The sequence below is a fragment of the Protopterus annectens genome, chromosome 1.part2 (genome assembly GCF_019279795.1).
Source record: "Protopterus annectens isolate FY-2018-M chromosome 1.part2, PAN1.0, whole genome shotgun sequence".
NCBI classification, from domain to species: domain Eukaryota; kingdom Metazoa; phylum Chordata; order Ceratodontiformes; family Protopteridae; genus Protopterus; species Protopterus annectens.
Window position 1 is genome coordinate 1,188,626,813 of NC_056727.1, and position 27,499 is coordinate 1,188,654,311.

The 27,499-nt window shown below is 38.8% G+C and overlaps 1 protein-coding gene across 5 annotated transcripts in view; it reads left to right on the forward strand.

The window, feature by feature from the left end:
* EPHB3 (EPH receptor B3) overlaps nucleotides 1–23,280 on the forward strand; it is a 231,858-nt gene extending 208,578 nt beyond the window's left edge. For 4 of the 5 annotated variants that reach the window (XM_044060039.1, XM_044060041.1, XM_044060040.1 and 1 more), the window contains 3 exons: nucleotides 55–248; nucleotides 8,350–8,505; nucleotides 20,830–23,280. In XM_044060039.1, the coding sequence (XP_043915974.1) occupies nucleotides 55–248; nucleotides 8,350–8,505; nucleotides 20,830–20,938 (459 nt within the window). In that variant the 3' untranslated portion in view covers nucleotides 20,939–23,280. The remainder of the gene's footprint in view (nucleotides 1–54; nucleotides 249–8,349; nucleotides 8,506–20,829) is intronic. The other variant, XM_044060044.1, reaches the window with a different exon arrangement.
* The last annotated feature ends 4,219 nt before the right edge of the window (nucleotides 23,281–27,499 follow it).

A 27,499-nucleotide genomic window follows, 5' to 3' on the forward strand; every position in this document is an offset into this window, starting at 1 on the left:
ATTATTATCATTATTATTATTATTATTATTATTATTATTATTATATATTTTTAGGTTATCAATGCTGTGGAACAGGATTACCGTTTGCCTCCTCCTATGGACTGTCCAACTGCCCTTCATCAGCTGATGCTAGACTGCTGGGTGAAAGACCGAAATCTAAGGCCTAAGTTTGCTCAGATAGTTAATACACTGGATAAGCTTATACGGAATGCTGCCAGCCTCAAGGTGGTCTCAAATGTCCATTCAGGGTATGTCCTTTCACTGAACCATATTATTTTGGAGTGAGAGCCTTAGTAATACCTGCATCAGTCTATGGAATTCGGAAAATAAACAAACTCTGAAAGTTAAACTCAAGCTTACAACTTGTCTAGTAATTATAAAGTGTATATGGGTGAAAGGTGAGGAACTAACCTCTCTTGCATATAAAACATTTTGTTGTCACACAAGGGTAGAAGGTATTGATTAAAACCATTTTCTAACACTCATAATGACCATAGCCTCATGAAAGGGAACAAAAGATGTCAGCACTGAACATTGAAGCACCTGGTTTGTATGTTGCAGGTTTATGTTTACTGTAGGTGCACACAGGGTTACATGAATGAATGACAGGAAGGACTGATAGATACAGTTGTGGTGCAGAGGTGTAATACAGTTCTTAGAGGAGTTTGCAACTTGTGTTAAAGATAGTAAAACAGAGCTTTCTGACACTTTGGAGGTCAACTGTCTTCTGTTCTGTAGAGCCAGACCTGAAGTTTTTCTAAATTATAAGTTGTACACTGTTGACCATAGATAAAGAAAGGTAAAACTGCAGAGTGAAGCTTCGTGTACACAAGTAAAATATCAACATGTATAGCCAATGTTCCCCAGTGCACTGTTTATTATTAGGGGCCTTAGGAGAGAACTTAAGTCCTAATCTGAAACAGTTTTCTAATCGCAAGATAAGTAGTCTTGGATTTTGATGCAGTTACTAGTAGTGACGTAAGAGTGAGTAACACTGCTGGATATTTTAGCCTTTTGCCTACAGCTATTATGGGTCAGACCTCATGAAATAAGCTTCTTAGCTTCAGCTGGGGTGTGTCAACACTCCTGGAATTCTGTGTTTTTTTCTTTTTTTCACTTGTGGAATTTTTCCATTAAAGCTCAAGCTTCCTTAAGAATTCATATAGAGTTACACAATAAATCCTCTGGTAAACATCCTTTTATTTATCCTTTTATACCAGCTTCTTGAACCATCTTATTATATTTAATCTCCTTCTAAATCTGTAGCATGTGAGACCATTGTTGAGACTATAAAGTATGTCAGCCAAACCCTGGGCAATATTCTACCACCAATTGGCTTTAAGTCACAGAAAAGAAGTTAGGACATTCTACGGAAGCCTGAGAGCCTTGTAGTGGCTGTTAGAAAATACTGCTGCAAAAAATCTGTGTCTCTGCATTTAGCACTTTACAAATCAATATAGACTTGTGTACAACTATCTGGTGTCTTGCAGTGTCCTCAGGAAGGTTAGCAGGCTGAATTTCTTTTTCATAGATATTCTATATGCAAGTGAAAACTGTTACAGACATGGAAATCATTGCATTGACTAGTACACAGTACCTCCTGTATTCCATGATCATGAAAGGTGACGAGGCATCGTTTCTAGAGACTGAAAAGCCCTTTATTTGTGTTAGTAGCACACAGGGCACTTATTCTTAACAGTGGTTGTGTTTATCCCCAGGGGAGTATGTAAGACTTAAAAGAAGACAGACCACAACTGTCATGCCCACATTCAACTATGAGAAGTTATACTGATTGATTAGCAGTTTATTTTTGCATACCACCGATTGTTGTATATCTTAATCATACACTAGTTTTCTTCCAAGAAAATGCATGCACGTAATGCACTGCAAAATCCAGACTGCATTTTACACATCATATTCTTTGTTAGAGTGCGCAAAGTAAAGAAGTTAATTCTTTGCAAAATTATTTTGGATTAAAACATGACTAAAGGGGTAGTTTATTCATTTGTTTAAAATTTGGCAGTTAGAGATTCCTCTGGAAAAACTTCTGAAATGTATATATCATGATATGAAACAGTGTAAGGGAAAAAAAAAATAAAATCCCTAAATGAATAACTGGTTACTGCAAAATGCACTAGTGAAACCAAGTTCAACAACACTCTTCAAAATGAGGTTATGTAAATGTTAATTAATTTGTTAACCAGATAATCTTAAAGTGGTCCTTTTCAGAAATGAACAGGGTACATGGCACCAGTTAAGAGACTTAGTATAACAGTGTATGCAAGTGGAGACTGAAGTATTCAAACCTTGGTAGCATAGGATGAAGCTCATTAGCAGTGCATGACCTTAACCATTTGAATTGTGCTGCTTGGCTTGAATATTTAGAATCCTTTGAAATAATAAGCAGTAATCACTTGTGTTACTGTTTAAATAGCTGTATAATAAATAAATATAGAGTCCAGATATTCTTTGTCCTATATGTATTTTTTCTGCAGGTACTTAATTTTGTTATGAAAGCAAATTTTATAAAAAAAAATTAAATACCTAAAATAAACAGAATTTAACATAATTAAATAAAAGACATTTTCCATGCTATCAGTACTAGTTATTTTAATTTATGCATTTGTTAACTGGCGAGTTTACTTGTCCTTCTTGGACCATTTTCAGCCACAATAAAGAGTAAATGCAGTCTAACATTAATAGCTTTGGTTTAACTATTCAGTTAGCAATTGTTGTGAGGGGAAGGAAGTTGCAGTACTCCAAGAAACTACACAGAGATAAGGGAATAACCTGCTTACTCCAACAGTGACCAAAGATCAGAATTGAACCTGGGGCTATGAGGCAGAAATCTTAGCCATGTATGATGCTGCACTGTATACTTTTCACACTGTGTCCAGACAAGAGATAGTTTGGTTGCTGAGGGCAGTATGGAAGGTTTATTTAGTGATAAATTGCAGCAGAAAATCACTCTGTATAATAAGTTGTGCTGACAAAAGTGTGACCAGTATAGGAAAAAAAGACTAGTTGAATGGTAATACTTGAAAGAAATAGATCTATATTTGAATTTTCTGAAACTTTTGGCAACACAATTTGCACCTTAGACCTGATCTTCTTAGTTGTAGCAGTCTGTTTACGATAAAATACAGCAACTTTTTTCTGCATTTAGAAGAAATGTAATAGAACAAGAGATGTATTGATATATTTCTTTTTTATTTTTGCTTATTTCATCACCTACATCTTCAAATCAACTGTTTTGAATTAGAAGGTATGTGTAAGTTGCCATTTTGTCATTCAGGCTGGAACTATAGTCATCTCAACATGTTTCCTGAAAACAAGGAAGCAATGCTATTAAAATAAATGAACATTTTCAGCTTATCCCAAGGTAAAGTGAACGGGCCTGTGAACTGACACTGGGTGAGTAGAATGAAGTGGTGTCTGGTCAATAAAATCTCATAGTAAAGACCAATATCACTGACTTCCCATAGTTAGTCTCTTGGCGGGATTAGCCTGGTTAGTCTAGAGGATTTAACTAGGTAGCAATATGGCAGCAGTTTGTTAACAGGCAGGTGTCAGAAATCCAGAGGGAAGCCTTTGTCATTCCACTGATACTCTTTGAATGCAAAATAGTGTGTCAGTGTTCCAGTTGTTTGCACAATAGAGGTTTGCCATAAGTAATGTTTGTCATTAATAAAACTGACATTGCCCTGTTCTGTTTACTTTAGTAGGGAGTCTTAGTCACAGTCAAACGTGCTTTTATTTTATTTTTTAATTGCAGATTACAGTAGTTTCTAATATTTTTACACTGGGTATATATTACTGAGGCCAAAAGTAATGTATATCTGACTTACCAAATACACATAGGATGGCAGGGGATTGTAGGTCTGGTTAACATGTTTCTCCTCTGGCTCCTTTACTTGTCTATTACTGCTCACCAATGAGTGATAGACAGGAAATGATAAGTTTGGTGACCTCTTCCATTGTGAGCAAAGGTCAGGAAGTCAGATGACCTTTTTATGACCAAAGAGATAAGCATCAGGCTGAGGGAAACCTAGGAAGAATGTGGACAAAGGTGTTTCAGTTACCAAACTGCATGACTTCAAATTAAAGGTCACTGACACTGCAAAGCAGGAGAGTGTGCCTTTCAGGGGTTGCAGGAACATTTATCATCAAGGAAATGGGGTACGACTGATTACTAATAGGAAAGTACAGGAAAGCTAAGTATTGCTACTTGGACTGTTGTGTATGTCTTCAGCTAACAAGAGACACAGAGGTATTAAGACTCTGGCTTTTATGAGTTATCCTTCATTTAGATGTAATTGTTGAATAAATGTACATTTGGAAACGTCTACCATTCGTAAATCTAACCCTATTTCTTTTAACCTTTTTCAAAAAACTTATATGGAGCAGAAAGGTGGCACAGTAGTTGTTTCTCCATTATGGTAGCAGACTTCATTCCTGACTTCTGGAAGCTTTCCATGTAGAAATCACATGTTGTGTCTCCAGTTTGTCTGTGGGCTTTTCCTAAATGTTTTGGTTTCCCCCAGCCTTCAAAAGGCATGCTGTTAAATTGGCTGATCTGAACTGGTTGAATATGTACACCCATTTACCTTTGCCTTTAAGGCCCAAGTTTTGAGTGAAAAATGTCTGAAATTAACTTGGTTTTCTATCCAGTTATCAAATTGGTAAGCAAATAAAAAGTAAAAGAAGAAAAACTACAACATTTTGAAAAGCACTACAGATGTAATGGTACTCTGTTACATTTACAGTGTAAGCTGTAGCAGCTTTCATGCTTTCCACTCTAAAGAAATACATGCACCACCACAGTTTCCAGTTTGTGTTTCTTCAAACATTTTAAGTTGTGTATATATGATATAGTTCTTATTATCATAGAATCATAGGAGGTTACTATGCTATTGGCCCTGAGGCCCTTATAAGCCTAGCCCATATTTAGACAAGTCAGCCCTCGATGCCCCTGTCCAGCAAAGACACAGGTGGAATCCAAGGGGTGTATTTTCTGTTTCCCATCCAGTTATCCAAGTTGCACTTAAAAACGGGTAAAGAGATACTCTGATTTGGAGAAGGAGTCTATTCCATAGATGGAGTCTCTGTCCAGCCAACAAGTCCTGTTGATGTCTTAGACCAGGTTGAGGCCACACATGTGAATTACTCGAGTGGAGCTTGACCTGCGGATATGCAGCAGTCCCATCAAGATGGGACCCGTGATTGCCTTCTATGCCAGACAGAGATCACCCCTGAGGAGTCTGTATGAAACTGAGTAGAGGGATAGGGCTTTTAGCTTGTCTGTGTAGGGTAGATGTTTGAGGCCCTGGATTCTCCTGGTGAGGAACCTCTGTGGTCTCTCCAGCTGCTGTATGTGCTTTGCGAGGTACATGCCGAAAGGGATGTTGTACTCAGTAATGGGCCTTATAAGGGAAGAATACAGAGATGTTATGACCTCCTTGTCCCTGGATGAGATACCCTTACTTATGAGTTGGGCCATGTGGAAGGTTTTCTGTACAACGGAAGCAACATGGTGGTCAAAAGCCAGGTTGCTATCAACCTGGGTGCCCAAATCCCTCACAACTGATTGTATGCTTAGGACATTGTTATTAATGTGATAATTTATTGGGACATCACTCTCCCCAAAGGGGATGATGATGCATTTTTTGGTATTCAGATTTAGGCCATGTTTCTGGCACCAATCATTTGTCTGAGTGAGACACTCTTGGAGGATGTCCACATCACTAGTTGAATCGATGACAGCACCCAGCTTGCAGTCATCTGCAAACCAGGTCAGCCATAGCCTACTGGTTTTGGACTGCACCTCAGAAAAGTATATCTCAAATAACAGAGGCCCCAAGACCGAACCCTAGGCTACGCCGCTTGTTATGGGTCTACTGCTTGAGGTGGCTTCCCTTATTTTGATTAGGTGGGTTCTATTGGTGAGCCAGTTTAATACCCATCTGGTAACATATGGATTGATGCCTAGTTGAGAGAGTTTATTTATTATGCCCGAATGGGGAATAGTGTCAAAGGCTTTGTCCAGGTCAAGGTAGGTGGTGTGCACCATCTTCCTCTCGTTCTTGGCTTTGGTGACTGTCTCAAAGAAGTCGACCAAATTTAGCAGACATGACCTACCCTTGACAAAGCCAAACTGTGTGGGATCAAGTGTTTGGAGGTTGCCAATGTCCTTGTTAATGAGGTCCGTGATAAGCCGATCTATGGCCTTGCAGATCAGGCTAGTTAGGCTGATGGGTCTATAATTTCCTGGATTGTTGGATACTCCACCTTTGTGCAAAGGGATGACAATGTCTGTCCTCCACTCAGCTAGGACAAAGCTGGTACTCAGGCTATGGTTGAATTGTGAGCCTCATGGTGCTACAAGTTCCTACCTGAGTTCATGTAGGATGCAGCCTGGGATGTTATCGGGTCCCATGGAGGCTGTATTGTTTGTCTTTGAGAGAACAGTGATGAACTGTTCCCTAGCTATAAGGGGAAGGGGGCAGGTACTAGGGATGTCCTGATTTACTGATGGGGGGGGGGGCAGAGGGGTGAAGTTTTAGCTGAATCTGTCAGCCAGCAAGTTTGCTATATCTACGGCATTTGTATATGTGGTGTCCTTGACCACCAGTTGTGAACAGATCTGGGTGCTTCCTTTGAGTTTGTGGACACATGTGACGAAGGCCTTATGACTGTCTCTAGTAGATGTGGCCAATTTGGACTCAGTTTGCTTTGGAGGATTTCACTAGTGCTCTTATTTGCTTGTCATACCAGACCTATTTGTGAAGGGAGAGCACATATTAAATGTGTTTGGGTTCTTCTTTACTGAACCTTTTGATCAGTTCTGCTATTCCACTGACAGCACCTACCTGTTTCTTTCTCAGTATGCATCTATTCATCCATAACACCTTTTTCACATTTTTGCACATGGGGCAGGGATGTCACTTCAACAGTGATAATCATCTAGAGCCAAGGTTTACAGCGCCAGCTTGCTAGCCCTGCTACAGTAGTTCTTCTACACCATACAGTCACATGCACACCTGAGGCTAGTTTACAGTGTCCTTGGAATGTGAGAGGAAACAGGAGCACCCCAAAGAAACCCATGAGAACACAGGGAGGACATGCAGACTCGGGACAGAGGACACCCCAGCCAAAAATCAAACCAGGAGTCTCTTGCTGTGAGGCATCAACACTATCTATATGCCACTGTCTTTTATTTTATTTTGATTATTCAGTACTGTATTGCTACCAAGACTAGACAATATCTATAAGTACATTGATGTTCAGTGTTGTGTTTCTGTGTAGAGAACTGTTTCATTAAAAAAGAACATTAGAAGCAAGATCTGGAAGGTTGTATATTTCAACCATATGTACACAATTTCACAGAAGCGTGATGGTCCCGTAGAATCATGTAGTTAAGCATTACAGTGTAAGTAACACCATAAGTATACCGAGAGTTAAAGCAGTTAGCTAACTAGCTTTTGAAGGCAATATGTTCCCTGTACTGATAATATATTGAAAGATACAGCAAGGTGAGCTGATGTTATAAAAATTACACTGTGGGATAAGGAAAGCTGTCCTAAAAGTTAAAATATGAGGTGACTACCTTGCAGCCATTTTGACAGCTGGAGAGCTTAACTTAATAAATTAATTTTAAGTGGTTTCCACTCAGGTATACAATACAAATTTGTAATTAAAAAAAACACACAGAACATAAAAATGTATTGTTACCACAGTGATTTGTGATTTTTTTTTTCATAGAACCACATTCCTGTTCCATTATTTGTGATTGTGTACCTTGCCTTTTCTGGTCCCCACTGTTTGGTAGTAGTAAGTCTCCATACAATTGCTTCAAACTTAGACATCCCTGCTCAGAGCTCCTTATTCTGTATGGTTGTGTGTGTTGAAAGTAACAGCTGTGGTAGTAATCTTTAAAAAGTAATTTAAATTTCAGAGCTGTGATTTGGAAAAATTCATAAAATGTACTCAGTCTGCAGACTTGCTTATGTCGGGATGACCTGCAGTTTTGCACAATGGTTGCTAGGAAAATTATGTTCAAACACTGTGATAACTGTTGTTCATATTAAATTATACTGGAAACTTGCCACAGTGCATTATTTGTGCACATATGACAACAAAAGATGACACAAAACTAGCAAATATTACTGTAGGATCATACTCTGATGGGAAGGAGATTTAAAAAAATGCCTTACATCTAACATATTTTATACAGCTGCTGATTGTGTAGAGGTACTGCAATTTTCTTTCTTTAAATGACCCCCATTTAACTATTTTGTATGCGTGTCTTATTGCTTGTAACTTATTGCACCCACTGTGCTCTGCCTGCAGCATGTCTCAGCCCTTGCTGGATCGTAGTGTTCCTGATTATACCACCTTCACCACAGTGAGCGACTGGCTTGATGCAATAAAAATGGGCCGATACAAGGAGAACTTCGTAAATGCTGGGTTTGCATCCTTCGACCTGGTCGTGCAGATGACAGCCGAGTGAGTAGCGTGCATCTTTTGCACATGAGCTCTGCTTATAAGAACATCCCCTTTAATAAAGGGTATCTTTGCCTTGTCCCAACTGTTATTAACCCTTTGCAAGATAATAGCATGACACTTATGGAATGTATTTTGTTTACAAACTACACATATGAGGGAAGGAAACCTAACATGCATGTAAACACAGATTTATATGATTTCTTTATGTGTTTGTATAGTAATATGCTTCTCTTTAAGCTTTAATGGACTATTCAGTAAATCATAAGGGCTTGAAGAGCTAATTTCATTTTTTAAAAGATATACTCAGATTTCCTTAAAGCAAACTCACCACAGGGCTACAGCAATCAAATTTGCATTAACTTAAAAGCTGAAGACTATGACACAGTTGACCATTAGCACATTTAAGACCTGGTGGTTGGGAGGTGACTGCTGGAAATGCTTTATGAACTAGAACAAACAGGTTTTATAGAAATGCAGATATAACTGAAATGTATGCCTGCAGCAAAACATTATACTACAAACCAAGAAGGACATCTGCAGGGAAAGAAAAAAATACATAAAGTTCAAAAAGTACAAAATTTGCAATCTGAGTAGGTACGCAAGGTCACATACTCAAATTAAATCATTTGCCGGTTGTGTGGTATTGAAGGATAAAGCTAAGACTACCAGCCGGACAACATGAGTTTAGTTTACCTATTAGCTCAGGACACTAGAAGAGGTGGGCAGGGGATGGAGGGAGAAAGTAGCTTATGTGAGCTCACCCATCCTGAAGAGAGGGAAACAGTGTTCCCAATTGGCCAGATTGCTCCCATGTAAGCGGTGATTGCACAACAGCAGTGGCCAAAGGTGTGGGCTTGGCATTCTAAGCTGTGATATAAGCCCTTATAGGCATGTTTCTGGAAGCACAAATACAGCTGTTGGGGCACAGAATGTCCCTGCAGTAATGTGGTTTCTCATGTCAGCCACCACGGTTGGATTAGGGACCTAAACACAAAATCCCTGATGGATGCCTGTTTGATGACAAATGATTAAGGGAGAGCTGATGATTGTCAGGCAGCAGGGGAAAAAACAAGGTTAAGATAAAAACTGAAATCTGTTAAGCAGGTATGCTGCAGCCAAACTCCCAAATTGTTATGGAGTTATGTTTCCATGCTGAATGCTTAGAATATTACTTTTCACTTCACCGGGCAGGGGAGGTATACTTGCCAAGCTGCTGTGTATATCACCTATGTAATATTTTAGATACATTCATTTGGCTTCTGGTATTAAGCCATATAAACATTTAAAATACATTAGTATTTCTGGAAAATTATACAGTTATCACTGCTGCCCTGTCAGACAGTATTGTCGTTTGTAGACCTTGTTTTGTTCCATTGTATGACATTATGGTTTTATGGTGAACTGAAAAGCTGGGGTCTACAAAAACACAGCAACATATACTGTATGAAGGATTCTTCTGCGTGTGCACACATACACAGACACTACACATAGGCTCAAGCACTGCATGAGTGACCCTCACACATGTAACACAAATGCTGTGCACTGTCTGTACCATTGCTTTTCACAATGCTTTAGGTGCATGAAAAGTGCTGTCCATCTGCTTTTTTGTAAATTAAACAATAATGTTTTCATTTTGCTTCACTACTTAGTTACAGCAGAATCACATAGTGCAGCCTGGTTTAAATGCATCATGTTATGTTTGATTTACTTGTGTTATCCTTATAGGAAAATAGACAATAGTTGCAGTACAAGCTTGTATTAGGTGTATAATCTTATCACACTTCATTTTAGAGTGCATTTTGTAGTACACGTTTTGTGGGACAATGTGATGTTCTTATAACAGTTGCAAGGAATGTGCCCTCTCCATTGTTTGAAGAAGCCATGTAGTATGGAGGAGAGAGGCTAAAATCAGAATTGCTTTCTCTGTTCGGCTCTTTTTAACAGCATGTTGAGCTCTGGTCGCTGGTGTAAGTCTTTAGGCTGGCAGAAGATCCAGCCTGCATTGTTAATCCAAAGGATTACCTAAACTGCTACTGCTGGGGAGTCCCATGTTTCCTTTGAATGAGTTCAAAACATACTGTTAGTACACTCTTATGAAATTGTACACAGAGGTTTACCTGGAGCAATGCATAGTGCATGTATATTGCATGGCAGGCCACATAAAAGAGAAGAGCATTCTTCTGAAGGAAATAGTTGAGGAATTTTCTTGTTTTGTCTGATTTTTTTTGAAGAAATACATTCATGGTTAGTCTTTTCTATGTTTGTTTATAAATGTAACCCGTTTACAGTTAGGGGTGCATAGGTCATTGTCACTCAAGGTGTGAGTGCACAAGGGCAAATTGGCTTCACTGGATTCTGTAGTGACTGTTAGGCTGCAGTGAGTCGGACTATAGGAAATGTTAACTGATGACTTTTATAACCCAAGTTTTTGATTAAGTTGTCTGAATTTGTTAGAGCATGGCAGGACCTGTAGTGTAGTCATTAGTATTTTCACTTCACGTGAAAAGGTTCTCCAACTCCATTCCCATTTTCATATCAATCATATGTTCATATGGGTTTCCGAGTACATCCCAAACTCATGCAGTAGGTGTATTTGCAACTCTAAATTGTTCATAGGTGTGTGTGTGTGTGTGTGTGTCTGTCTGTCTTTCTGTGTGTGCATGAGATGAGCGCATGCGTGCCTATCTGCACCTGTGTGGTTGTATGTTTGCTTGTCTGTCTGTCTGTGATTGTCTGTGTGTGTCTATACACACCTCCCCCCCATCTATCTCTCTCTCTCTCTCTCTCTCCATATATATATATACATATATATATATATATATATATATATATATATATATGGTTCTACTTCTTTTCGTTAAAAACTCATTTCACTGAATTTCAGTTCGTCTACTCCAAATCACTGAAAGCTCAAATTACTGAAAAGTCATTTCACAGAATCTCATTCCACTGAAGTACTGGCACTGTGTAGAGTACTGTAAGGCAAGTAAAAGATATATGCCCTTTTCTCCACTGTAGTGCAATTCTGGAGTTAGTATAAATGCTTGGGGGTGTGGGGGCATAGCCCCCCACTTAGTCTGGTTTTATATTATATTTCACCGAAACCTTACAATGCTGAATTTCAAAACAGTACATTTTAAACCTTAGACATGCACACTTACAACACCAATGACTAACTCTTTCCAGAAGGCAATTTAGATCAAAACTAGATGGGGAGTCTACACCCCCCCCCCAACTATATATACTTAACTCCAGGATCACGCTACAGTGAGGAAAAGGGCATATACCTTTTATTTACCTTACAGTGCTCTACACAGTGCCAGTACTTCACTTCAGTGAAATGAGATTCGGTGAAATGAGTTTTCAGTAATTTGAGCTTTCAGCAATTTAGTCCCAGTGAAATAAAATTCAGTGAAATGAGTTTTCAACAAAAAGAAGTAGACCCCTATATGGGTCTATTTTGTTTCATTGAAAGCTCATTTCACTGAATTTCAGTTCACCTTCATCAAATCGCTGAAAGCTCATATTACTGAAAACTCATTTCACTGAAGTGAAGTACTGGCACTTAGTTTGGGTATATATTGTCTTCTGGAAAGAGTTAGACATTGGTGTTGTAAGTATGCATGTCTATGGTTTAAAATGTATTGTTTTGAAGCTTTTCGTGAAATATAATATAAAACCAAACTAGGTTGGGGGCTATGCCCCTCACACACCCCTTCAACTATATATACTACAGAATTGCACTACTGTGCAGAAAAGGGCATATACCTTTAACTTGCCTTACAGTGCTCTCCACAGTGCCAGTACTTCACTTCAGTGAAATGAGATTCGGTGAAATTAGTTTTCAGTAATTTGAGCTTTCAGCAATTTGGTCAGGGTGAATTCAAATTCAGTGAAATGAGCTTTCAATGAAACAAAGTAGACAAAGTAAACAAAGTAAATATATATATGTATATATATATATATTTATATATATGGGTCTATCTATCTATCTATACATATATATATATATATATATATATATATATATATATATATATATATATATATACACACACACACACACACATATACACACACACACACGCACAGACATATATATATATATATATATATATATATATATATATATATATATATAAAACACACACACACGGTTTACTATCAAAATGTGGAGCGTCACTTACACAAAACTGGGATGGTCAAATGCATGTTTTCCAGTTTCCGTAATGCCAATCCGGAAATGTCTGAATCCTCATTAGCGAATGGTCGTGTGTATTCACTAATATGGGATTGACGTTCTAATAACAGATCACACTAAAGTGGGGTTTGGGAAAGCGGGATCTCAAAGTTGGAATATATAATATGCAATGAGTGTGGGGGTGCAGCCTACCTGCAAAACAGTTACCTGTAACATGGAATTTCTACACTGGAACTTCCGGTGTTCAAATGTCGATTCCATGATTACCATTTATGACATTTTGGTAATTCTCTGTTACCAAATTCGGATAACAAATTTGATCAAAAAGTGGAAAATTATTTTGATTTTCCACATTTTGATAGGTTCATAGGTTGGTACTAGGCTATCAGCCCTAGGGCCTATACAAGCCTAGCCATAACAATTCCCTGGCTATTTCTTCCCACAATATTTACTTCCCGTACCCCTGTCTAGCAGGGTAAACCATATATAAAACCCTCTTCAGTTAGCATTATATAAAATTAGGGTTGCCTTGCGCACCAGCCTGTTATTTATGTCCAGATTACCTACAGGGTCTAACGTGAACTAGAGCATTCATCTCTGATTTTTCTGTGCAGACTGCTGCAGCAATTTGGGGCTACCCACAACACTGTACAAGCTCGTGTTCTGTGTGGACAGAACTGTATGAGTTTAAAAAGATTGACCATCCTTGCTGTATAATTTGCCAAAGAAGAGAAGGAGAGAAGAAAGGGAAGTTAAATTGTGCCTTTCCAGATGCCTGGCTGGATTTGTTATCATATGTGTATGAAAAACCTCTCCAGAGTTCATTTAGTGGGAGCCTTGTCAACACTTGTGGTCATGTTATGCAGCATGATAGAAGATGGCATCTGTACCACAGCAATGTTGTTATCTGTGCTTAGATTCACATAATCGTGTAATTTACATGTGTCCTGTGTGGCCTCTAAGAACAGGACTTCTTGGGTAAGCCACAGTTATCAAAAATATGCTCCCATTGAGCAGCAGCACCACCAGAAGACCCGGCTGAGGACTTGATCCTTCCTAGCCAGATTCCAAAATACATGATACCAGATATGAGAGATGTGGTACTTATCATAATACTGGATATGTGAGTGGATAATCTGGCTTCAAAATTATGTCCCCAGTCCCCCTCCATAGCCATTGTCTCATGCTATGGGTCTGCCTTAAAGCTTGGAAGCTGCAGTGTTTGGTGTAGTAGAGGTGAGGGTGTGTAGCCTTTGAATGTCCAGTCAGGGGAATGTTCCCAGCATTTGCTGGATATGTCCTTCTAATCCAGTGACCAGGGCTTCCACTCAGATCCATTGTTAGGTTACTCACCCGTAACTTTTGTTTTCAGGTACAGCAGTCAGTGTAGTGCTGTGCACTGTAATGATCAGGGATGCAGTACTGCAATGTCTGAATAGACTGCAGAATTGTAAAGTTCTCTTTGTTATGATGTTTTTAACAAACGCTGCAAAATTCTCTCAATGTTATTTAAAGCTTTAATGCATTTTTTAATAGTAAAAGTCTGTGACCCATCACAGTAGCCATATGCAGTCTGTAGGCACCAGCTTCCTACTTTTGAATGAACATCTAGTCGTATGATTAGATACTTTCGTTTATGATTCTGTTTGACGATGGATCATAGTGTGGCAGTCTGTAGTAAACAACAACAGCAGCTTTCCACTGAGTCGGGGTGTGCAAGCATATCACAGCATTGAGGAACCACTGATCATTGCGGAGAACACCATCTAGTTAGAGGTTGCAACAGCGGCAGAAACATTACTGCAAAAGTCCCATTTTTGTAAACGGAGAAGAAATGGCACACAGTATGATAACACTGGTGTTTATCTTTCTTACAATAGCCTGTTCTGTTGGATTTCTGATTGTTTACACAGTTCACATAACTGTAAGCTGGAGGTCCCAGGATGCAAAAATAAGCCAGGCTGCACAGAGTGGCGTTTGTTGCAGTGGTGATGGCAGGGATGCTGCCAAATAGCAGAAGAAATTTGAAAATCATAAAAAGGAAAAAAAATGTATAGTTATGTGAGAGAAATGACAGATTATTTCATTTTAATTTTATTAAGAATTTCAAACATTCTTATTACCCATTTCAAATGAAGAGTTATGCAGTTACATTTTCAGTGTTACATGTATTCAGTGTTTAGTGCACATTTCAGCTTATCTTTTTGTTCTTTCTGCCTTCTGTGCAGAGATAATCTTATTTCTTTAGAATGGTGCAGTGATTTCTTCAACAGGTAAGTAGTTAACTAGAAGGCAAGCAGTCAAGGGAGATAAATAGTTTTCTGGTGGAGTAGAATATGATCCAAAGGCTATTTTTCTAAGCAACGAGTTGACTTAAGGAATCTTCTTCAGGCATGAGTCAAGTCTGTAATGGATAAACTATTGATTTTCAGTAGATGGCTGTCTCACTGCATCTGTGTGTATCCAATAACTGTCTGGCCCTTCTTGTACCACTTTCTCATTGCACATGGATCTGATGCCTTTATAATGTTCCATGTGACCAGTACACATTTGCTGGACTTTCATATTGCTGTGTTTGACTTGCCACACTAGACAAGTCAGGCAGGTTTTATTCTGTCTCAGTCATCTCCATGTTGAAATATCTTCACTCAAAATGCCACGTGCTGACAAGCCTAAAAGTAAAGACTGATAAGATAAGAGCGAATCTTGAAAACTGCTCTTTTCTTTTAAACTTCTTTTTGTAGGGGGGGCTTGCCAACCTGCACCCAGCACCCCCTGAACGTATATATTCCCACTCCGAGATTGCCATACCTTGGAGAAAAGGGAATATTCATAGGTTCATAGGAGTATACTAGGCTAATAACAAATAGGGCCCTTATAAGCCTAACCATGCAACCCAAAAGTGATCCACAAATTTGATTTATATTGGTGGTGATTTTCTGACTGCCTCTGTCCATCAGAGTCATAAGTGCCAGACCAGGGAGTGAATTTCCGATTACCCATCTATTGGTCCAAGTTGTTGCTTAAAAAGGGATAGGGAGGAACTCTGCTTCATTTGGATGGGGATCTGTTCCTGAGAATGGGAATTCCCTGAGAAACATATGTGTCTCTCCAACATATCCTATTTATGTAGAAGGCCAAATTAATGTCTTTTAATCTAGTAGTTCTGATGCTATTTGTTTTCTGGATGTGCAAAGGGTTCATCAAAACAGGGTCCAGGGATGCTCTGTTTACCAGGCAAAGATCACCCCTCAGAAGTCTGTATGATATGAGTAAAGAGACAGGGCTTTGAGGTGATCAGTGTTAAGACTAATGTTTACTTCCTCGGTTATTTTGTGAGCGACATTTGTGGACACTCCAGTTGTTGCATGTGTGAGCATCACAGGAGGATTTTCTTACTACCTTAGAAACATGCTGGTCAAAGGCTAGGTTACTATCTACAGGAGTTCCCTGATCCTTGACTAGTGAATCAACTTTTTAAGGTATTTTATTGACTTCTCAAAAGGTGCTATAATGCATTTCTTGGTATTTAGTTTTAAGCCATGGCTTTGACACCAAGTGTCTGTCTGTATTAGACCTTCCTGAAGGGTGTTCTCATCTTGATGGGATCCAGTGACTGCTCCCAGTTTGCAATCATCTAAGAATTTGGTCAGCCAAAGGCCTTTGTCATCCAAGAAGTAGATGCCAAAAAGGAGTGGGCTCAACACAGAGCCCTGAGGGACTCCACTGGCGACTCGCCTCTTTGTGGAGGTGGCTTCACCAATTCTAACCTCTTTGGTCCAGTCAGTGAGTCAACTAGCTATCCACTGTGTTGTTTATACTTAGTTCTTTAAGTCTGTTGACAGTGTCCGAGTGGGGTATTGTATTACGTGCTGTAGCTAGATCTTGATAGGCAGTATGCAGACCTTACTCCCATCCATTGCCTTAATGAACGTTTTAAAGAAGTCGTCCAGATTCTGCAAGCATGACCTTCCTAAGCCAAACTGGGATGGATCTGGGACCTGGAGGTCTCACATGCCCGTGGTGATGATTTCCTTCATAATTGGATCTGGGACCTGGAGGTCTCACATGCCCGTGGTGATGATTTCCTTCATAATTATTTCCAAATAAGACTATTCTTATTAATGTGGCTATAGTTTCCATGATCTGTTGAAGTTCCTCCGTTATGAAGGGGGGTGGGGTGACCATTGCAGTCCTCCATTCATGTGGCACAAAGCCTATTTTAAGTCTGTAGTTAAATAATTACTCCGGGGGTCCTGATAAGTCATATTTTAGACTATTCATAAGGCATCCGGGGATGTTATTGGAGCCCGTTAAGGCTATATTCTTTGCTTTCATGAGTGCAGCCAGTACATGCTCCCTAGTTATAGTTGGGTGGTTACGTTTGAGGGTATTTTTGTGGAGTTGGTTGGGGGTTAGAAGGGGGTAATGTTGGATTTGTCAGCAGGTTTGCTATATTGCCAGGCTCAGTGAATTTGGCACCATTAACCACAAGTTCAGCACATTGCTGTGTGCTGCCCTTGAGGTTTCTGACATAACTGTAGAAGACCTCATGGTTATCTTTCACCTGGGAGGCTATCCTAACCTCAAAGCTGACTTTGCGTGACCTAATTAGCCCTCTTAGTTGCCTATTTACTTTGATGAGAGAGTTTCTGTCTTCATGGGAATTACCCTTCCTGATTTTTGCCATAATTTCTTTTTCCTTTTGTTGCATATCCTGTTTAATCTGAGATGCCACCCGGGTGGTTTCTTTCAAGGGCTAGTCCTAGGCTTAATTTCAATAGGTGCAGCAGCCCCTATGCAGTTATTGACATGGTTGTACAGAGTTTGAGACAAATTCAGCTTAGGCTGCTGTGTTCTCTGGTTTGGAGGCCCATTTAACATTTGGCAGTCCATCATTTAATAAAAGGTAATTTGCCTTGGAATAGTTCCCAACTGTTAATGGTTTTAATGGGATTATGGAGTTGATTTTGATTTCAAAGGAGACATCTTTATGGTTGGACCTTACCAGGGATGATGAGGCATTGAGGGGTGGGGGCTGTGCTTTTCTCCCATATTTGTAAGTATGAAGTCCAGTATGTTGGGTTCTCTAGTGGGCATATTCACTATTTGGCCAAAGTTGTTTGCATTTAAGAAGTCCAGGAATCTCTCTACCTGTAGATTTGAGGCCATGTAGGATTTCCATTCTATAGATGCGGTAATTAAAGTTTTCCATGAGTAGGGTATTTGGTTGGATAGGGGTCTCCAGTATGCATTATGAATTTCTTAGGGTATGGAGGGTGACCTATAGCTGGCTAGGATATGGCATGGGATTTTTGTCTGTGGTGATCTGCACATGGGAGAACTTCAGCATGTCATCCTGTTTGACCACCCTAGAGGTATGCTTGTTATTAATTCTGTATTGAGACACTTTCTCCTTTATCTCTTATCTGTGCAGCTACTGGTCTAAAAGTGTAGAAGGCACTGAAACCTTGTACCGCCAAGGTACTCTCTGCCAGTTTAAACCATGTCTCAGTAGCTGCACAAATGTCTGTATTCTCAAGTCTTTGGAAGGTTGGAGGGAGTGTAGTTTTTTTTTTTTTTTTTTAGGCCCCTGGTATTGAGCAGTAACACCCTGAGGTTCTGTTGAGTTGATTTTGCTATGTCGGTAGGTTTGTCAATTTCACATTGCCTAAAAAAGGCACTATGGGGGGTGGATAAAGTTGTAGCCAGTATTCAAAAGCCTAGAGAGGAGAGGTGCAGACCATCCCTGGCAAAGCAAAGTGATCTGTTAACCATGTCCCTCCCAAGATGACAAGTAATGGATCTTCTTAAAATTACAGTCAGTTGTTCTCAATAATTTTTTGATCATTTTGTGGCATCATTATTTCTGATGGTAATATGCTGCTCAGTGCTAGGCTCACACCAGCCTGAGACGCATAGAATGAAAGCTCCATAATATCTTTCTTCATATTGTCCAGGGGGTTACATCTCGGGTTATTTACACCTACACAGACTATGATGGAATCCTACTGGTACCTATGGCATAATGACTTGAGTGCATGCATGACTTGATAAATTCTGGCTCCAGATAAGCAACTAGCAGTTATTGTTGGCATCTTGGAGTCCGTATATGCAAGTCCTATATTTCTGCCATTCATTCTCAGAACTTTAGGACATGCTGTAGTGGGTCCCAACATTTCAAATGGTTACCATCTTGGCCAATATGCAGAAGTTCATCATTTTCTTAGAAAAGTCAGCTACTGCAAATGTTAATGAAACCATCTTATGTTTAGCAGTCGTAAGAATTTCAAAATGTGGTTCATTTTACTAAACAGCATTCCATCACAGACTATCCTAATGTCCTTTCAGTGTAATGTAATGTATTTATTTATTTATTGACATTTGTTGACTGGGAAAGTCCACTGGGCCCAAAGACCCATTTTCAGTGGAGGCCCGGGGAGAAAAGCTCCATAGAATCACAGAAATTTTTATATAACATCAGCTTAACTTTGAATGTCAAGAAAGTTTTTACATAATACAAACTGAAGTAGATATACAAGACAAATACATATTATAGAGATATACAATACAAGAAAGTAAACCCAATGTGTTAATTTTTTAGTAATTCTGTTTGTATATTCTCATAACTAAGAATGCTGTTTAATCAATTCTATTTATTCAGATACTGAAATAAAGAAAGCAAGAGAGATTGGATGCAAAGACAAATAGTATAAATTGCAACTATATTAAGTTAGTAAAAGTATTTGTAGTGTATAGTGGCCAAAACATTTAAGGTGGTTTAATCATATGACTACCAGAACAGACATGGTTATTGAGATAGTGTTCTTTTAGTGCAAATTTAAATGTTTGTAAAGAGTCTAGATGAGTAAGAGAGAGAGAGGGAGCGCATTCCAAAGTTTGGCAGTGGCATGGGAATAGAGACATTGTCCAGCTCTTTTGTTGGGTTTAGTTATGGTTAAGAGTTGTTTGTTAGAGGACCTAAGATGCCGAGTACGGGTGTATGTTTGTATTATAGTCTGAAGGGATGGGCAGTAGTTTGGATTATTTAGTAGTTTGTGGGTGAGAGTAAGTTGGGAGTAATGTATGTAATGAGGGAACTCAAACCAGTTTATAGATTTAATGGCCAGGCAATGATGTGTGTGTGAGTTGGCATGTTGGAGACAAACTTAGCTATTTTATAGTAGCATGACTGCAGTTTGTTCAGGAGAGATATGTGTAGGTTAGTGAAAATGGGGCAGCCATAGAGGAGGGAGGGTAGAAGTAGACTATTAGCCAGTTTCAACTTGGTAGACATGTCCAAACAGAGTTTATGCCTATAGAGTTTGCCAAGCTTAAAATTGTACCTTTTGATTTGGCTGAGTATATGATTCTCAAAGGATAGTGTGCCATCAATTCTGATGTCAAGTAGTATGGCTGTTTTTACAATTTCAATTACTATATTGTTTTGAGAGAATATTTTAAAGTCTTGAGTTAGAAGTTTGGTTGTGAAGAGTAAAAGTTTAGATTTTTTTAAGATTAAGTAGCAGTTGAGCTTCATTAAACCCAGATTCGATGGAAGTAAATGCATTTTGTGTTAACTTTAGGAGATCTGAGGTGTTGTTAGAGGATGTAATTATAGTTGAATCGTCCGCATATTGAATGAGTGTACTTTGCAGGGATGCTTTATGGAGATTATTAATAAATATGTTAAAAAGCAAGGGCCCAAGAATAGACCCTTGGGGAACGCCTGTGTTGTTGAGCAGTTAATCGGATTAAGTTTCTGCCCTTTCTGAATATAAACGCAAGCTCATGCATAAACAGTAACATACTTTTCTTACACACTTTACCCTCAATATGCTGGATTTGAATAAGTTATATATCCTGTCCAAAACTCTTCTACCATATTCATTTCTATTTCATAAATTATTTAATGAAAGTTTTATGTTAATGCTTATTTAAAAGCTGTTAGTAATGTTGAGTGCAACTGTACAACGCTTGTCAGCTTTGTCCTGTGCAATAGGTGTGCATGTTAGTGTATCTTTATGTAACTGAGATAAACTTAAATTTCAGTGCTTATTTATTTCTGATTGAATATATACACCGCAGGAATGTAATGGATCATTTTTTTCCCTCTTTTTCAGGGATTTGCTAAGAATAGGAGTCACCTTGGCTGGGCATCAGAAAAAGATTCTAAGCAGCATTCAGGACATGAGGTTACAGATGAACCAGACTTTACCAGTGCAAGTCTGAGCAGCAAAGACTCTTGGATGAAAGCAGGGAGAAGGAATTATTAAATAAAAGTACTAATAGGATTATACATGCAGTGCCTGGCTTCCTACTTGTTTTCTCTTGTGTGGAGCTTCTTTTTAAAGCTGATTTCATGGTACTTAAAGGGACGGCACCAGATCACTTTGTGGGCATCAGTTACTGACTACATTAAAAAGCTCCAAAATTGCAAAGCACTCAGAAACATTATTACTCTGGATTCATCTTGATAACTTTGGATTCTGTAAAGAGTAAACCGATCACCAAGAGGAAAAAAAAAACAAGAATATAGGATTTTTAGCCAGTGCTTTAAGAGTCTTCATATTGAAGATATCTATTTAAATGTAATCATAGGATGGACTTGCATATTGTGAATTTTATCCTGACACCGTATATGATGACCTTCAAATAAGCATGGAGGGATATATCATTATCTTTTCGTTTTACCAGTTGGAGAATGAAGAGGAGAAAGGCAACATAAAAAGGTTGATCTTATGCGTATGTACAGTATGTGATAATTATATGTTCTCCAGTGGTCAGTTTCAGTTCTGGATGGAGGACTACGTTGACACAAGGTTTTCCCAAAATTGGTAACAAGAAAAAGACAGCTTGGAATATTTTCTTCAACCATGTGAATGAAGGATTGGTTGTATCGGTAAACTCAAGTGGCCATTTTTCTTCCAGTTTTCTTCCAGTGTCATGAAGGAGAACATATATATATTTTTACAAATGGTGAGAATTTGACTATGAAGTTTTGGAGAGCTTTACTGTAAAGGCCATCTTCCTTGCTGTCAAAGACAATCATTGACCATGATCCTGGACATGGCTCTGGACAGTGCTTCCTTGTCCTTCATTCACAGCTAGTGTTGTGTCAGCGTGACAATTCTTAGTGTCTCACATGGAAATGATCTAACTTTCCTTGGTCCCAGAGGATGTACTTCTCCTGATAAATCAAATGTTCTTCATCAGCTTTGCTATTGCCTTCCACTGGAGACTTTCTTTGCAATGAATAATTTGCGCTACTTAGAAAAGCACTATTGGATTGTACCAGTTTGGATTCTGGATTTATTTTGCGTGTTCAGAAATGGGGGAGGGAGAGAGAGAAAACCTCTGTTTCTGAGCACTGTCCTTCAATAAGTGATTGCACACGACTTAAATGAGAATGATCCTCAGCCATGAAAGGGTGCATAGAGTCTTAGTAAACTAAGCATCCTGTCCAAGCTGGGTCTCACATTATGCACAGGGATCAACTGTTGTAGGAGATAAAGTGCCGTCATTTGAACTAAGTGCTGTTAAATGCTGTGATAGTTGCCAAAATCCTTTCACATTATTATTTTGTCTAACATGATGGCATTTAAATAATGAATTATCATGTTTTTTTTTTGTCCCAGTACTGGGGAGGGATCCTATAGAAGAGGCAATAATATGTCTGTTTACCTAAGACTGCAAAAGAATATATATATATATATATATATATATATATATATATATATATATATATATATTGCTATAGGTGTACACGAGGTTCCAAGAGGCACTGGAAAAACTGAGCTTAGAAGCTTGTACATAATTATGGCCTTTTTCATCATGATTTTGTACACACACACACACACACACACACACACACACACACACACACACACACACACACTCTATATACTTGTTTACGTAACTTGCTAAGTTAAAATGCATCCAGAATTTAAATATGAAAATATACAGAGCAAAGCAACCTGAAAAGACATTGATAATTAGCAGTTTGGGAACTTTATTTTTATTTTTAACCCTCTTAATTATACATACATACATACATATGCTCATACATGTTTTTATATAATTATATATTCCAAATATCCATTTCTTTCATGAAAAGTAACAGTGCTTTTATGGACTGTATCACAAATGAAAGTTGATTACATTTCTTCTTATTTCTCTTACCTTAACTGTATTTAGTGAAGCTTATTTTGCTAACATTTTGGATGATGTACCTACTAATCTCAGAAAAAAATTGGAAAACATCACATAGAGCTTTTATTATTGCTTGACCTCACCATCTTTGTTATTCAGTATGTCATTTTAAAAATGTTCCCTCATAACTGATTTGCTAAAGTAAGCCATGATTACACGAGAGCTTTGAGAAGTAAATCAAAAAGCAGAGGAGAATCCCACAAAAATGTCTGAGTGAACTTGTAATCACAGAGTGTTCAGCATTTTTACAGCACACTCTGTACACCTCAGCCCAAAGCTTTGCTCACTTGGAAAGTATGTATAGACATTGCTTGGACTTCTGCCCCTCTTTGGGTGCACATTTTGAATGACCCCCCCCCCCCAAACAAAATGGTACCTGCTTCTATTTTAGATTCTACACACCATCTGAGATTTTCAGGTTATTTTCTGGTCTCTTCTGACTGAATTTGGGAGATTTAGACCATTTACCATTTTTGGATGGACAGTTTCACCCAGAGTATTCCAGAGTTCTGTCACTGACAGACAGTTTGGGAAAAGACAAAAGGGTCAGATTTGTTATTACAGTTTTAGTTCTAATAGATAGCCTAAATGCTTTTCCATATTAATGTAGTCTTTCCCCTTTGCCTCACTTCTTCCTTCCACTGTGACTTAATGATTTTACATAACTGAACCCCGGGACTTGTGGTCTATATCTCTATGGCCATGTCAAGGACCTGTGGGGCATTCCCTTTCTCTCAGGATACCAGTCTTCAGAACTCACTTATGGCTTCCCTCGTTACTCTCTCTTGGACACTTTTAAGAAAAATGTACTGTACATGTATAGTAATTTGCAAGCTTTTTAAAATATTGAGATGTATTTAATGGTGAAAAAATGCATTATTGCATTTGTAGAAATATTTTTAAAAGAAAACTTTTTGCAATTAAATTATTTAAGAAATTTATGATACCATCTGTGTTATTTATGTGCCATTATTTAATTGTTTATTGAAATTAGCTTTTGATTCAGTAAGAATTCACTAAAGCAAAGCTTGTGTCCAAGGTGTTCAGCATACCTCTCAATCTCTTAGCACAAAAATTCTGGACAAAGCCAAAAATAGGGACAGATTTAATTATTTCTGTTATAAACCTAGAAAATAGCTAGAATAACAAGTTTTGTGTTAGCATGCATTTTCTGATGGATATGATGTCTATAACTCAAATGTCTGTCATTATTTAATAACTTAACTTCTCACTGATTTCCAGAAAATAACAGATTTCATGAGGAACAAACCAAAAGTATGAGGCAAAATTCTGGACATTCTGCGAAAATCTGGACAATTGAGAGGTGTGGTTCAGGTCTGCTTTGAGGGTTCAGCAAAAGATGAAAAATGTTTTCAGGTGTCAGTGTGCTAAAGTGGTTTTGTGAATTCAAACACAGTAGTCCAAATGTGTTGTTTTGGAGTTTTAGCCACTATGTTATACAGTACTTTGAATTGCAGAGTTTCATGTCTGCATGTCTGCAGTGGTCTCGTGACTAGTGTGTGATGACTTATAGTAAAGTAGCTTTACCTAGATGACATAAACTACCTAATAACAGGAAATGGTTCACTACTGCATGGATCAGGGGCACTAATGCTACCTTTCATATCTCCTGGAACATGGAATTAGTTATGCGACGTGGTAACGGTAAGCTGTGGTGTTACATTTATGTGAAAGCTAATCTGAATTGTATTTTACTACAAAATTGTAGTGCAATTCACACCTAGATGTGGGTTGTGAATGTACAGTTCAGTTTATCTTCCTATACTTTACCAGTTTCAGATTCTCTTTTCAGTTTTCCTGAAAACTAATTATTCCTCTATTATAAAGTTATTTTCATAGTAAGTAATTTCTGATTATGCTATTTTGTCAGAGAAGCACACCCTCTGTACTTTTCCAAGCATGTAATGCTACATAGGCTATGTTTATTGCATCTTTGAGTGTTACAAAGGCTATGGGTCTATCTGTTGTCCTTCTGTTCTAATGTTGCAGTATTCCTTACACGAGGGATCCTCCCCCACAGGCGACCTGACATCTGGCCAGTGTACAAGAGCTTTTAAGCACTGCTAGTACGTGGGACATTGCGTGTATGGTTTAGGAGTAGGTCATAAAAGTAACATTCGCACGTACAGTCCTCGGAACTTCTCTGCCGTCAGTCAAACACGATCTTTGAACATTGGTCTGTTTGCCCAAGTCGTTTGCTGCTGGTCCATTCATCAGATAAATGCCCAGTTGTTTTTTCTTTTTCTTTTTTCTCTTGCTACTTCTTTCTGTTGTCAGGGTTTCATGTCATCCAGGAAAAGCAAGTGCCAGCGTAGGAGACAGATTCCACATAAGGATAGTCATGGCCTGTGTCTCTTTGGTTTGGGGCCTATGCACAACCACAAATCCTGCTCTATTTGCCAGGCCTTCATCCCTAACACCATACGTAGCTGCCTTTCATCTCTAAATATTTACATAGAGTATCAGCAGCTGAGGCATTTAGCTTGGGACGTTATAGACAGGGGTCCAGGGAAGTAAATAGCGTGGGGAAGAAATAGCCAGGGAATTGTTATGGCTAAGCTTGTATAGGCCCTAGGGCTGATAGCCTAGTACCAACCTATGAACCTATAGAGGGTATTTCTGGCCCTGCTGTTGAGAATGTGTTGAAGAGGAAGGCCAAGATGCTGAGGCCTTAACCTTCAGCTGTGCCTTCTATCTCTCTCTCTTTCAAGGTCGATGAAGACCTGAAGTTCCATCCAGAGGTTGGCTCTGGTTTCTCAGTGGGTACCGCTTTGGATGCCATCAAGGAATCTGCCTTAGGCATGTCCTCATTGGCAATGCAGATGTCCACGTTGGATGGTCAAGGGGAGCCATGGCTCATTATTTCAGAAGGCCCTAGGGGTATCCCTTAGATTCTCTTTAGAGAGGATATCCCCACTACTATAATTGAGTGCAGGCCTACATCGGGTCTCTCCACGTTTAATCAAGCAGATGTACGGTTAAAAAAAGAAGCAGAAAACCAAGCATATCTCTGCAGCTAAGACTCCACAATCCGATTGGGAAACCTTTTCTCAAGGCTTGCTTAATGCACTCATGGCTCTTAAGCCTTCTTCAGCTCAGCCTGTTTCTCCTTTAACTTCTTCTCCACTTAAGAGAGTTAGGGTTCTAGAATCATCTGAGGAGGAAGGCTCTTCTGAGAATGAATCTTTGGCCTACTCCACTCAAATTCCAACCCTCCTTGAATATGCTTCCCCTGAAGAAGAGTCTAATGCCGCAGATTCTCCAATTGAGGAAATCACCTTTAGGGAAACCTTAGCTAAAATGAGGAAATTTTGTAATTGGGACTGTGGCCAGATTTCTGATATGCAGAAAAGATACCATATTTTACAAATGGAGTTTTCTTCCCCTTCTGCTGTATCTCCAGTCGTACCAGCCTTTTTTGGATGCTTTTTCTTCAGCATGTAAGGTTCCAGACTCACAGGCATCTGCCCTTAAAAGACCTGATAGGTTTTATAAGGTGCCAGATGACTGTACATTTCTTTACAGATGTCCTTCAGCAGACCCTGCAGTGGTAGCTATTGCTTCTGACAAACTTCCAGACTATTGCCGTCCACCAAGGTTCTGCCTTCTGATAAGGAGAGCAAGACTATGGAAAGAATATGGAAAAAAGTTTATACGTCTGCCACTTTAGCTTTCTGTGCTACAAATTACCAAACCCATATGACCAGATATGCTTTGGCTCTTCTTCCTCAAGCCAGTCAAGCAGTTTCTCACCTTCCAGAGTCTGATGTTAAAACACGGGTGATGTCTCTTAGGAGCTTTTTCTCAGGTAGCTCGCCATTTCATTAAATGCAGCTATGATGCAATAGAAGCATCTTCCAGGGCAGCTGCATCAGGATCTGTTCTTAGAAGGTATTCCTGGTTGAGGCTTCAGTCACTTCCAGCTGACATTAAAGCAAAATTAATGGATGCTCCTTTGGATCACAGTGCTTTATTTGGGGCTGCTGCTGCAGATTTGTTTAAATCTTTGCAGGAGAAAGGTAAGGAGCCACAGGACTTAAAACATATATATATATACATATATATATATATATATATATATATATATATATATATATATATATATATATATTTTTTTTTTTTTTTTTTTTTTTGCCTGTTCCTAAATTTCAGAGGAATTATCCCTGAAAGACTTTCTTTTGTTAGGAAACAAGTTGTCTTCCCACTTCTAAAAACAAAAAGGGAGGTAGGAGAGTTCCACAGTCTAAACCCTCTCAGCCAGTTCCTGCCAGGAAGCAGCCCTTTCCAGACAGGCCAGGTAGTCTGACTACCACACTCATCTCAATCTTACTCCTATTTCTCTTCATCTTTCCCTGTCTCTTCCAGTTTGGGAAACTATTACTCAAGCTCATGGGTTCTTTCTCTTATCAAACAAGGATACTTCATGGTCTAGAAAACTTTTCCTCCATTCATGGGCATTCCATAACCAACTGTATCTATTTCCAGAGGTGCTTCAGGAGTTGCTACAGCAGTTAACAATTCAAGAAGTTCTGCAGCCCCTCAGAGGAAGAAGGTTTTACT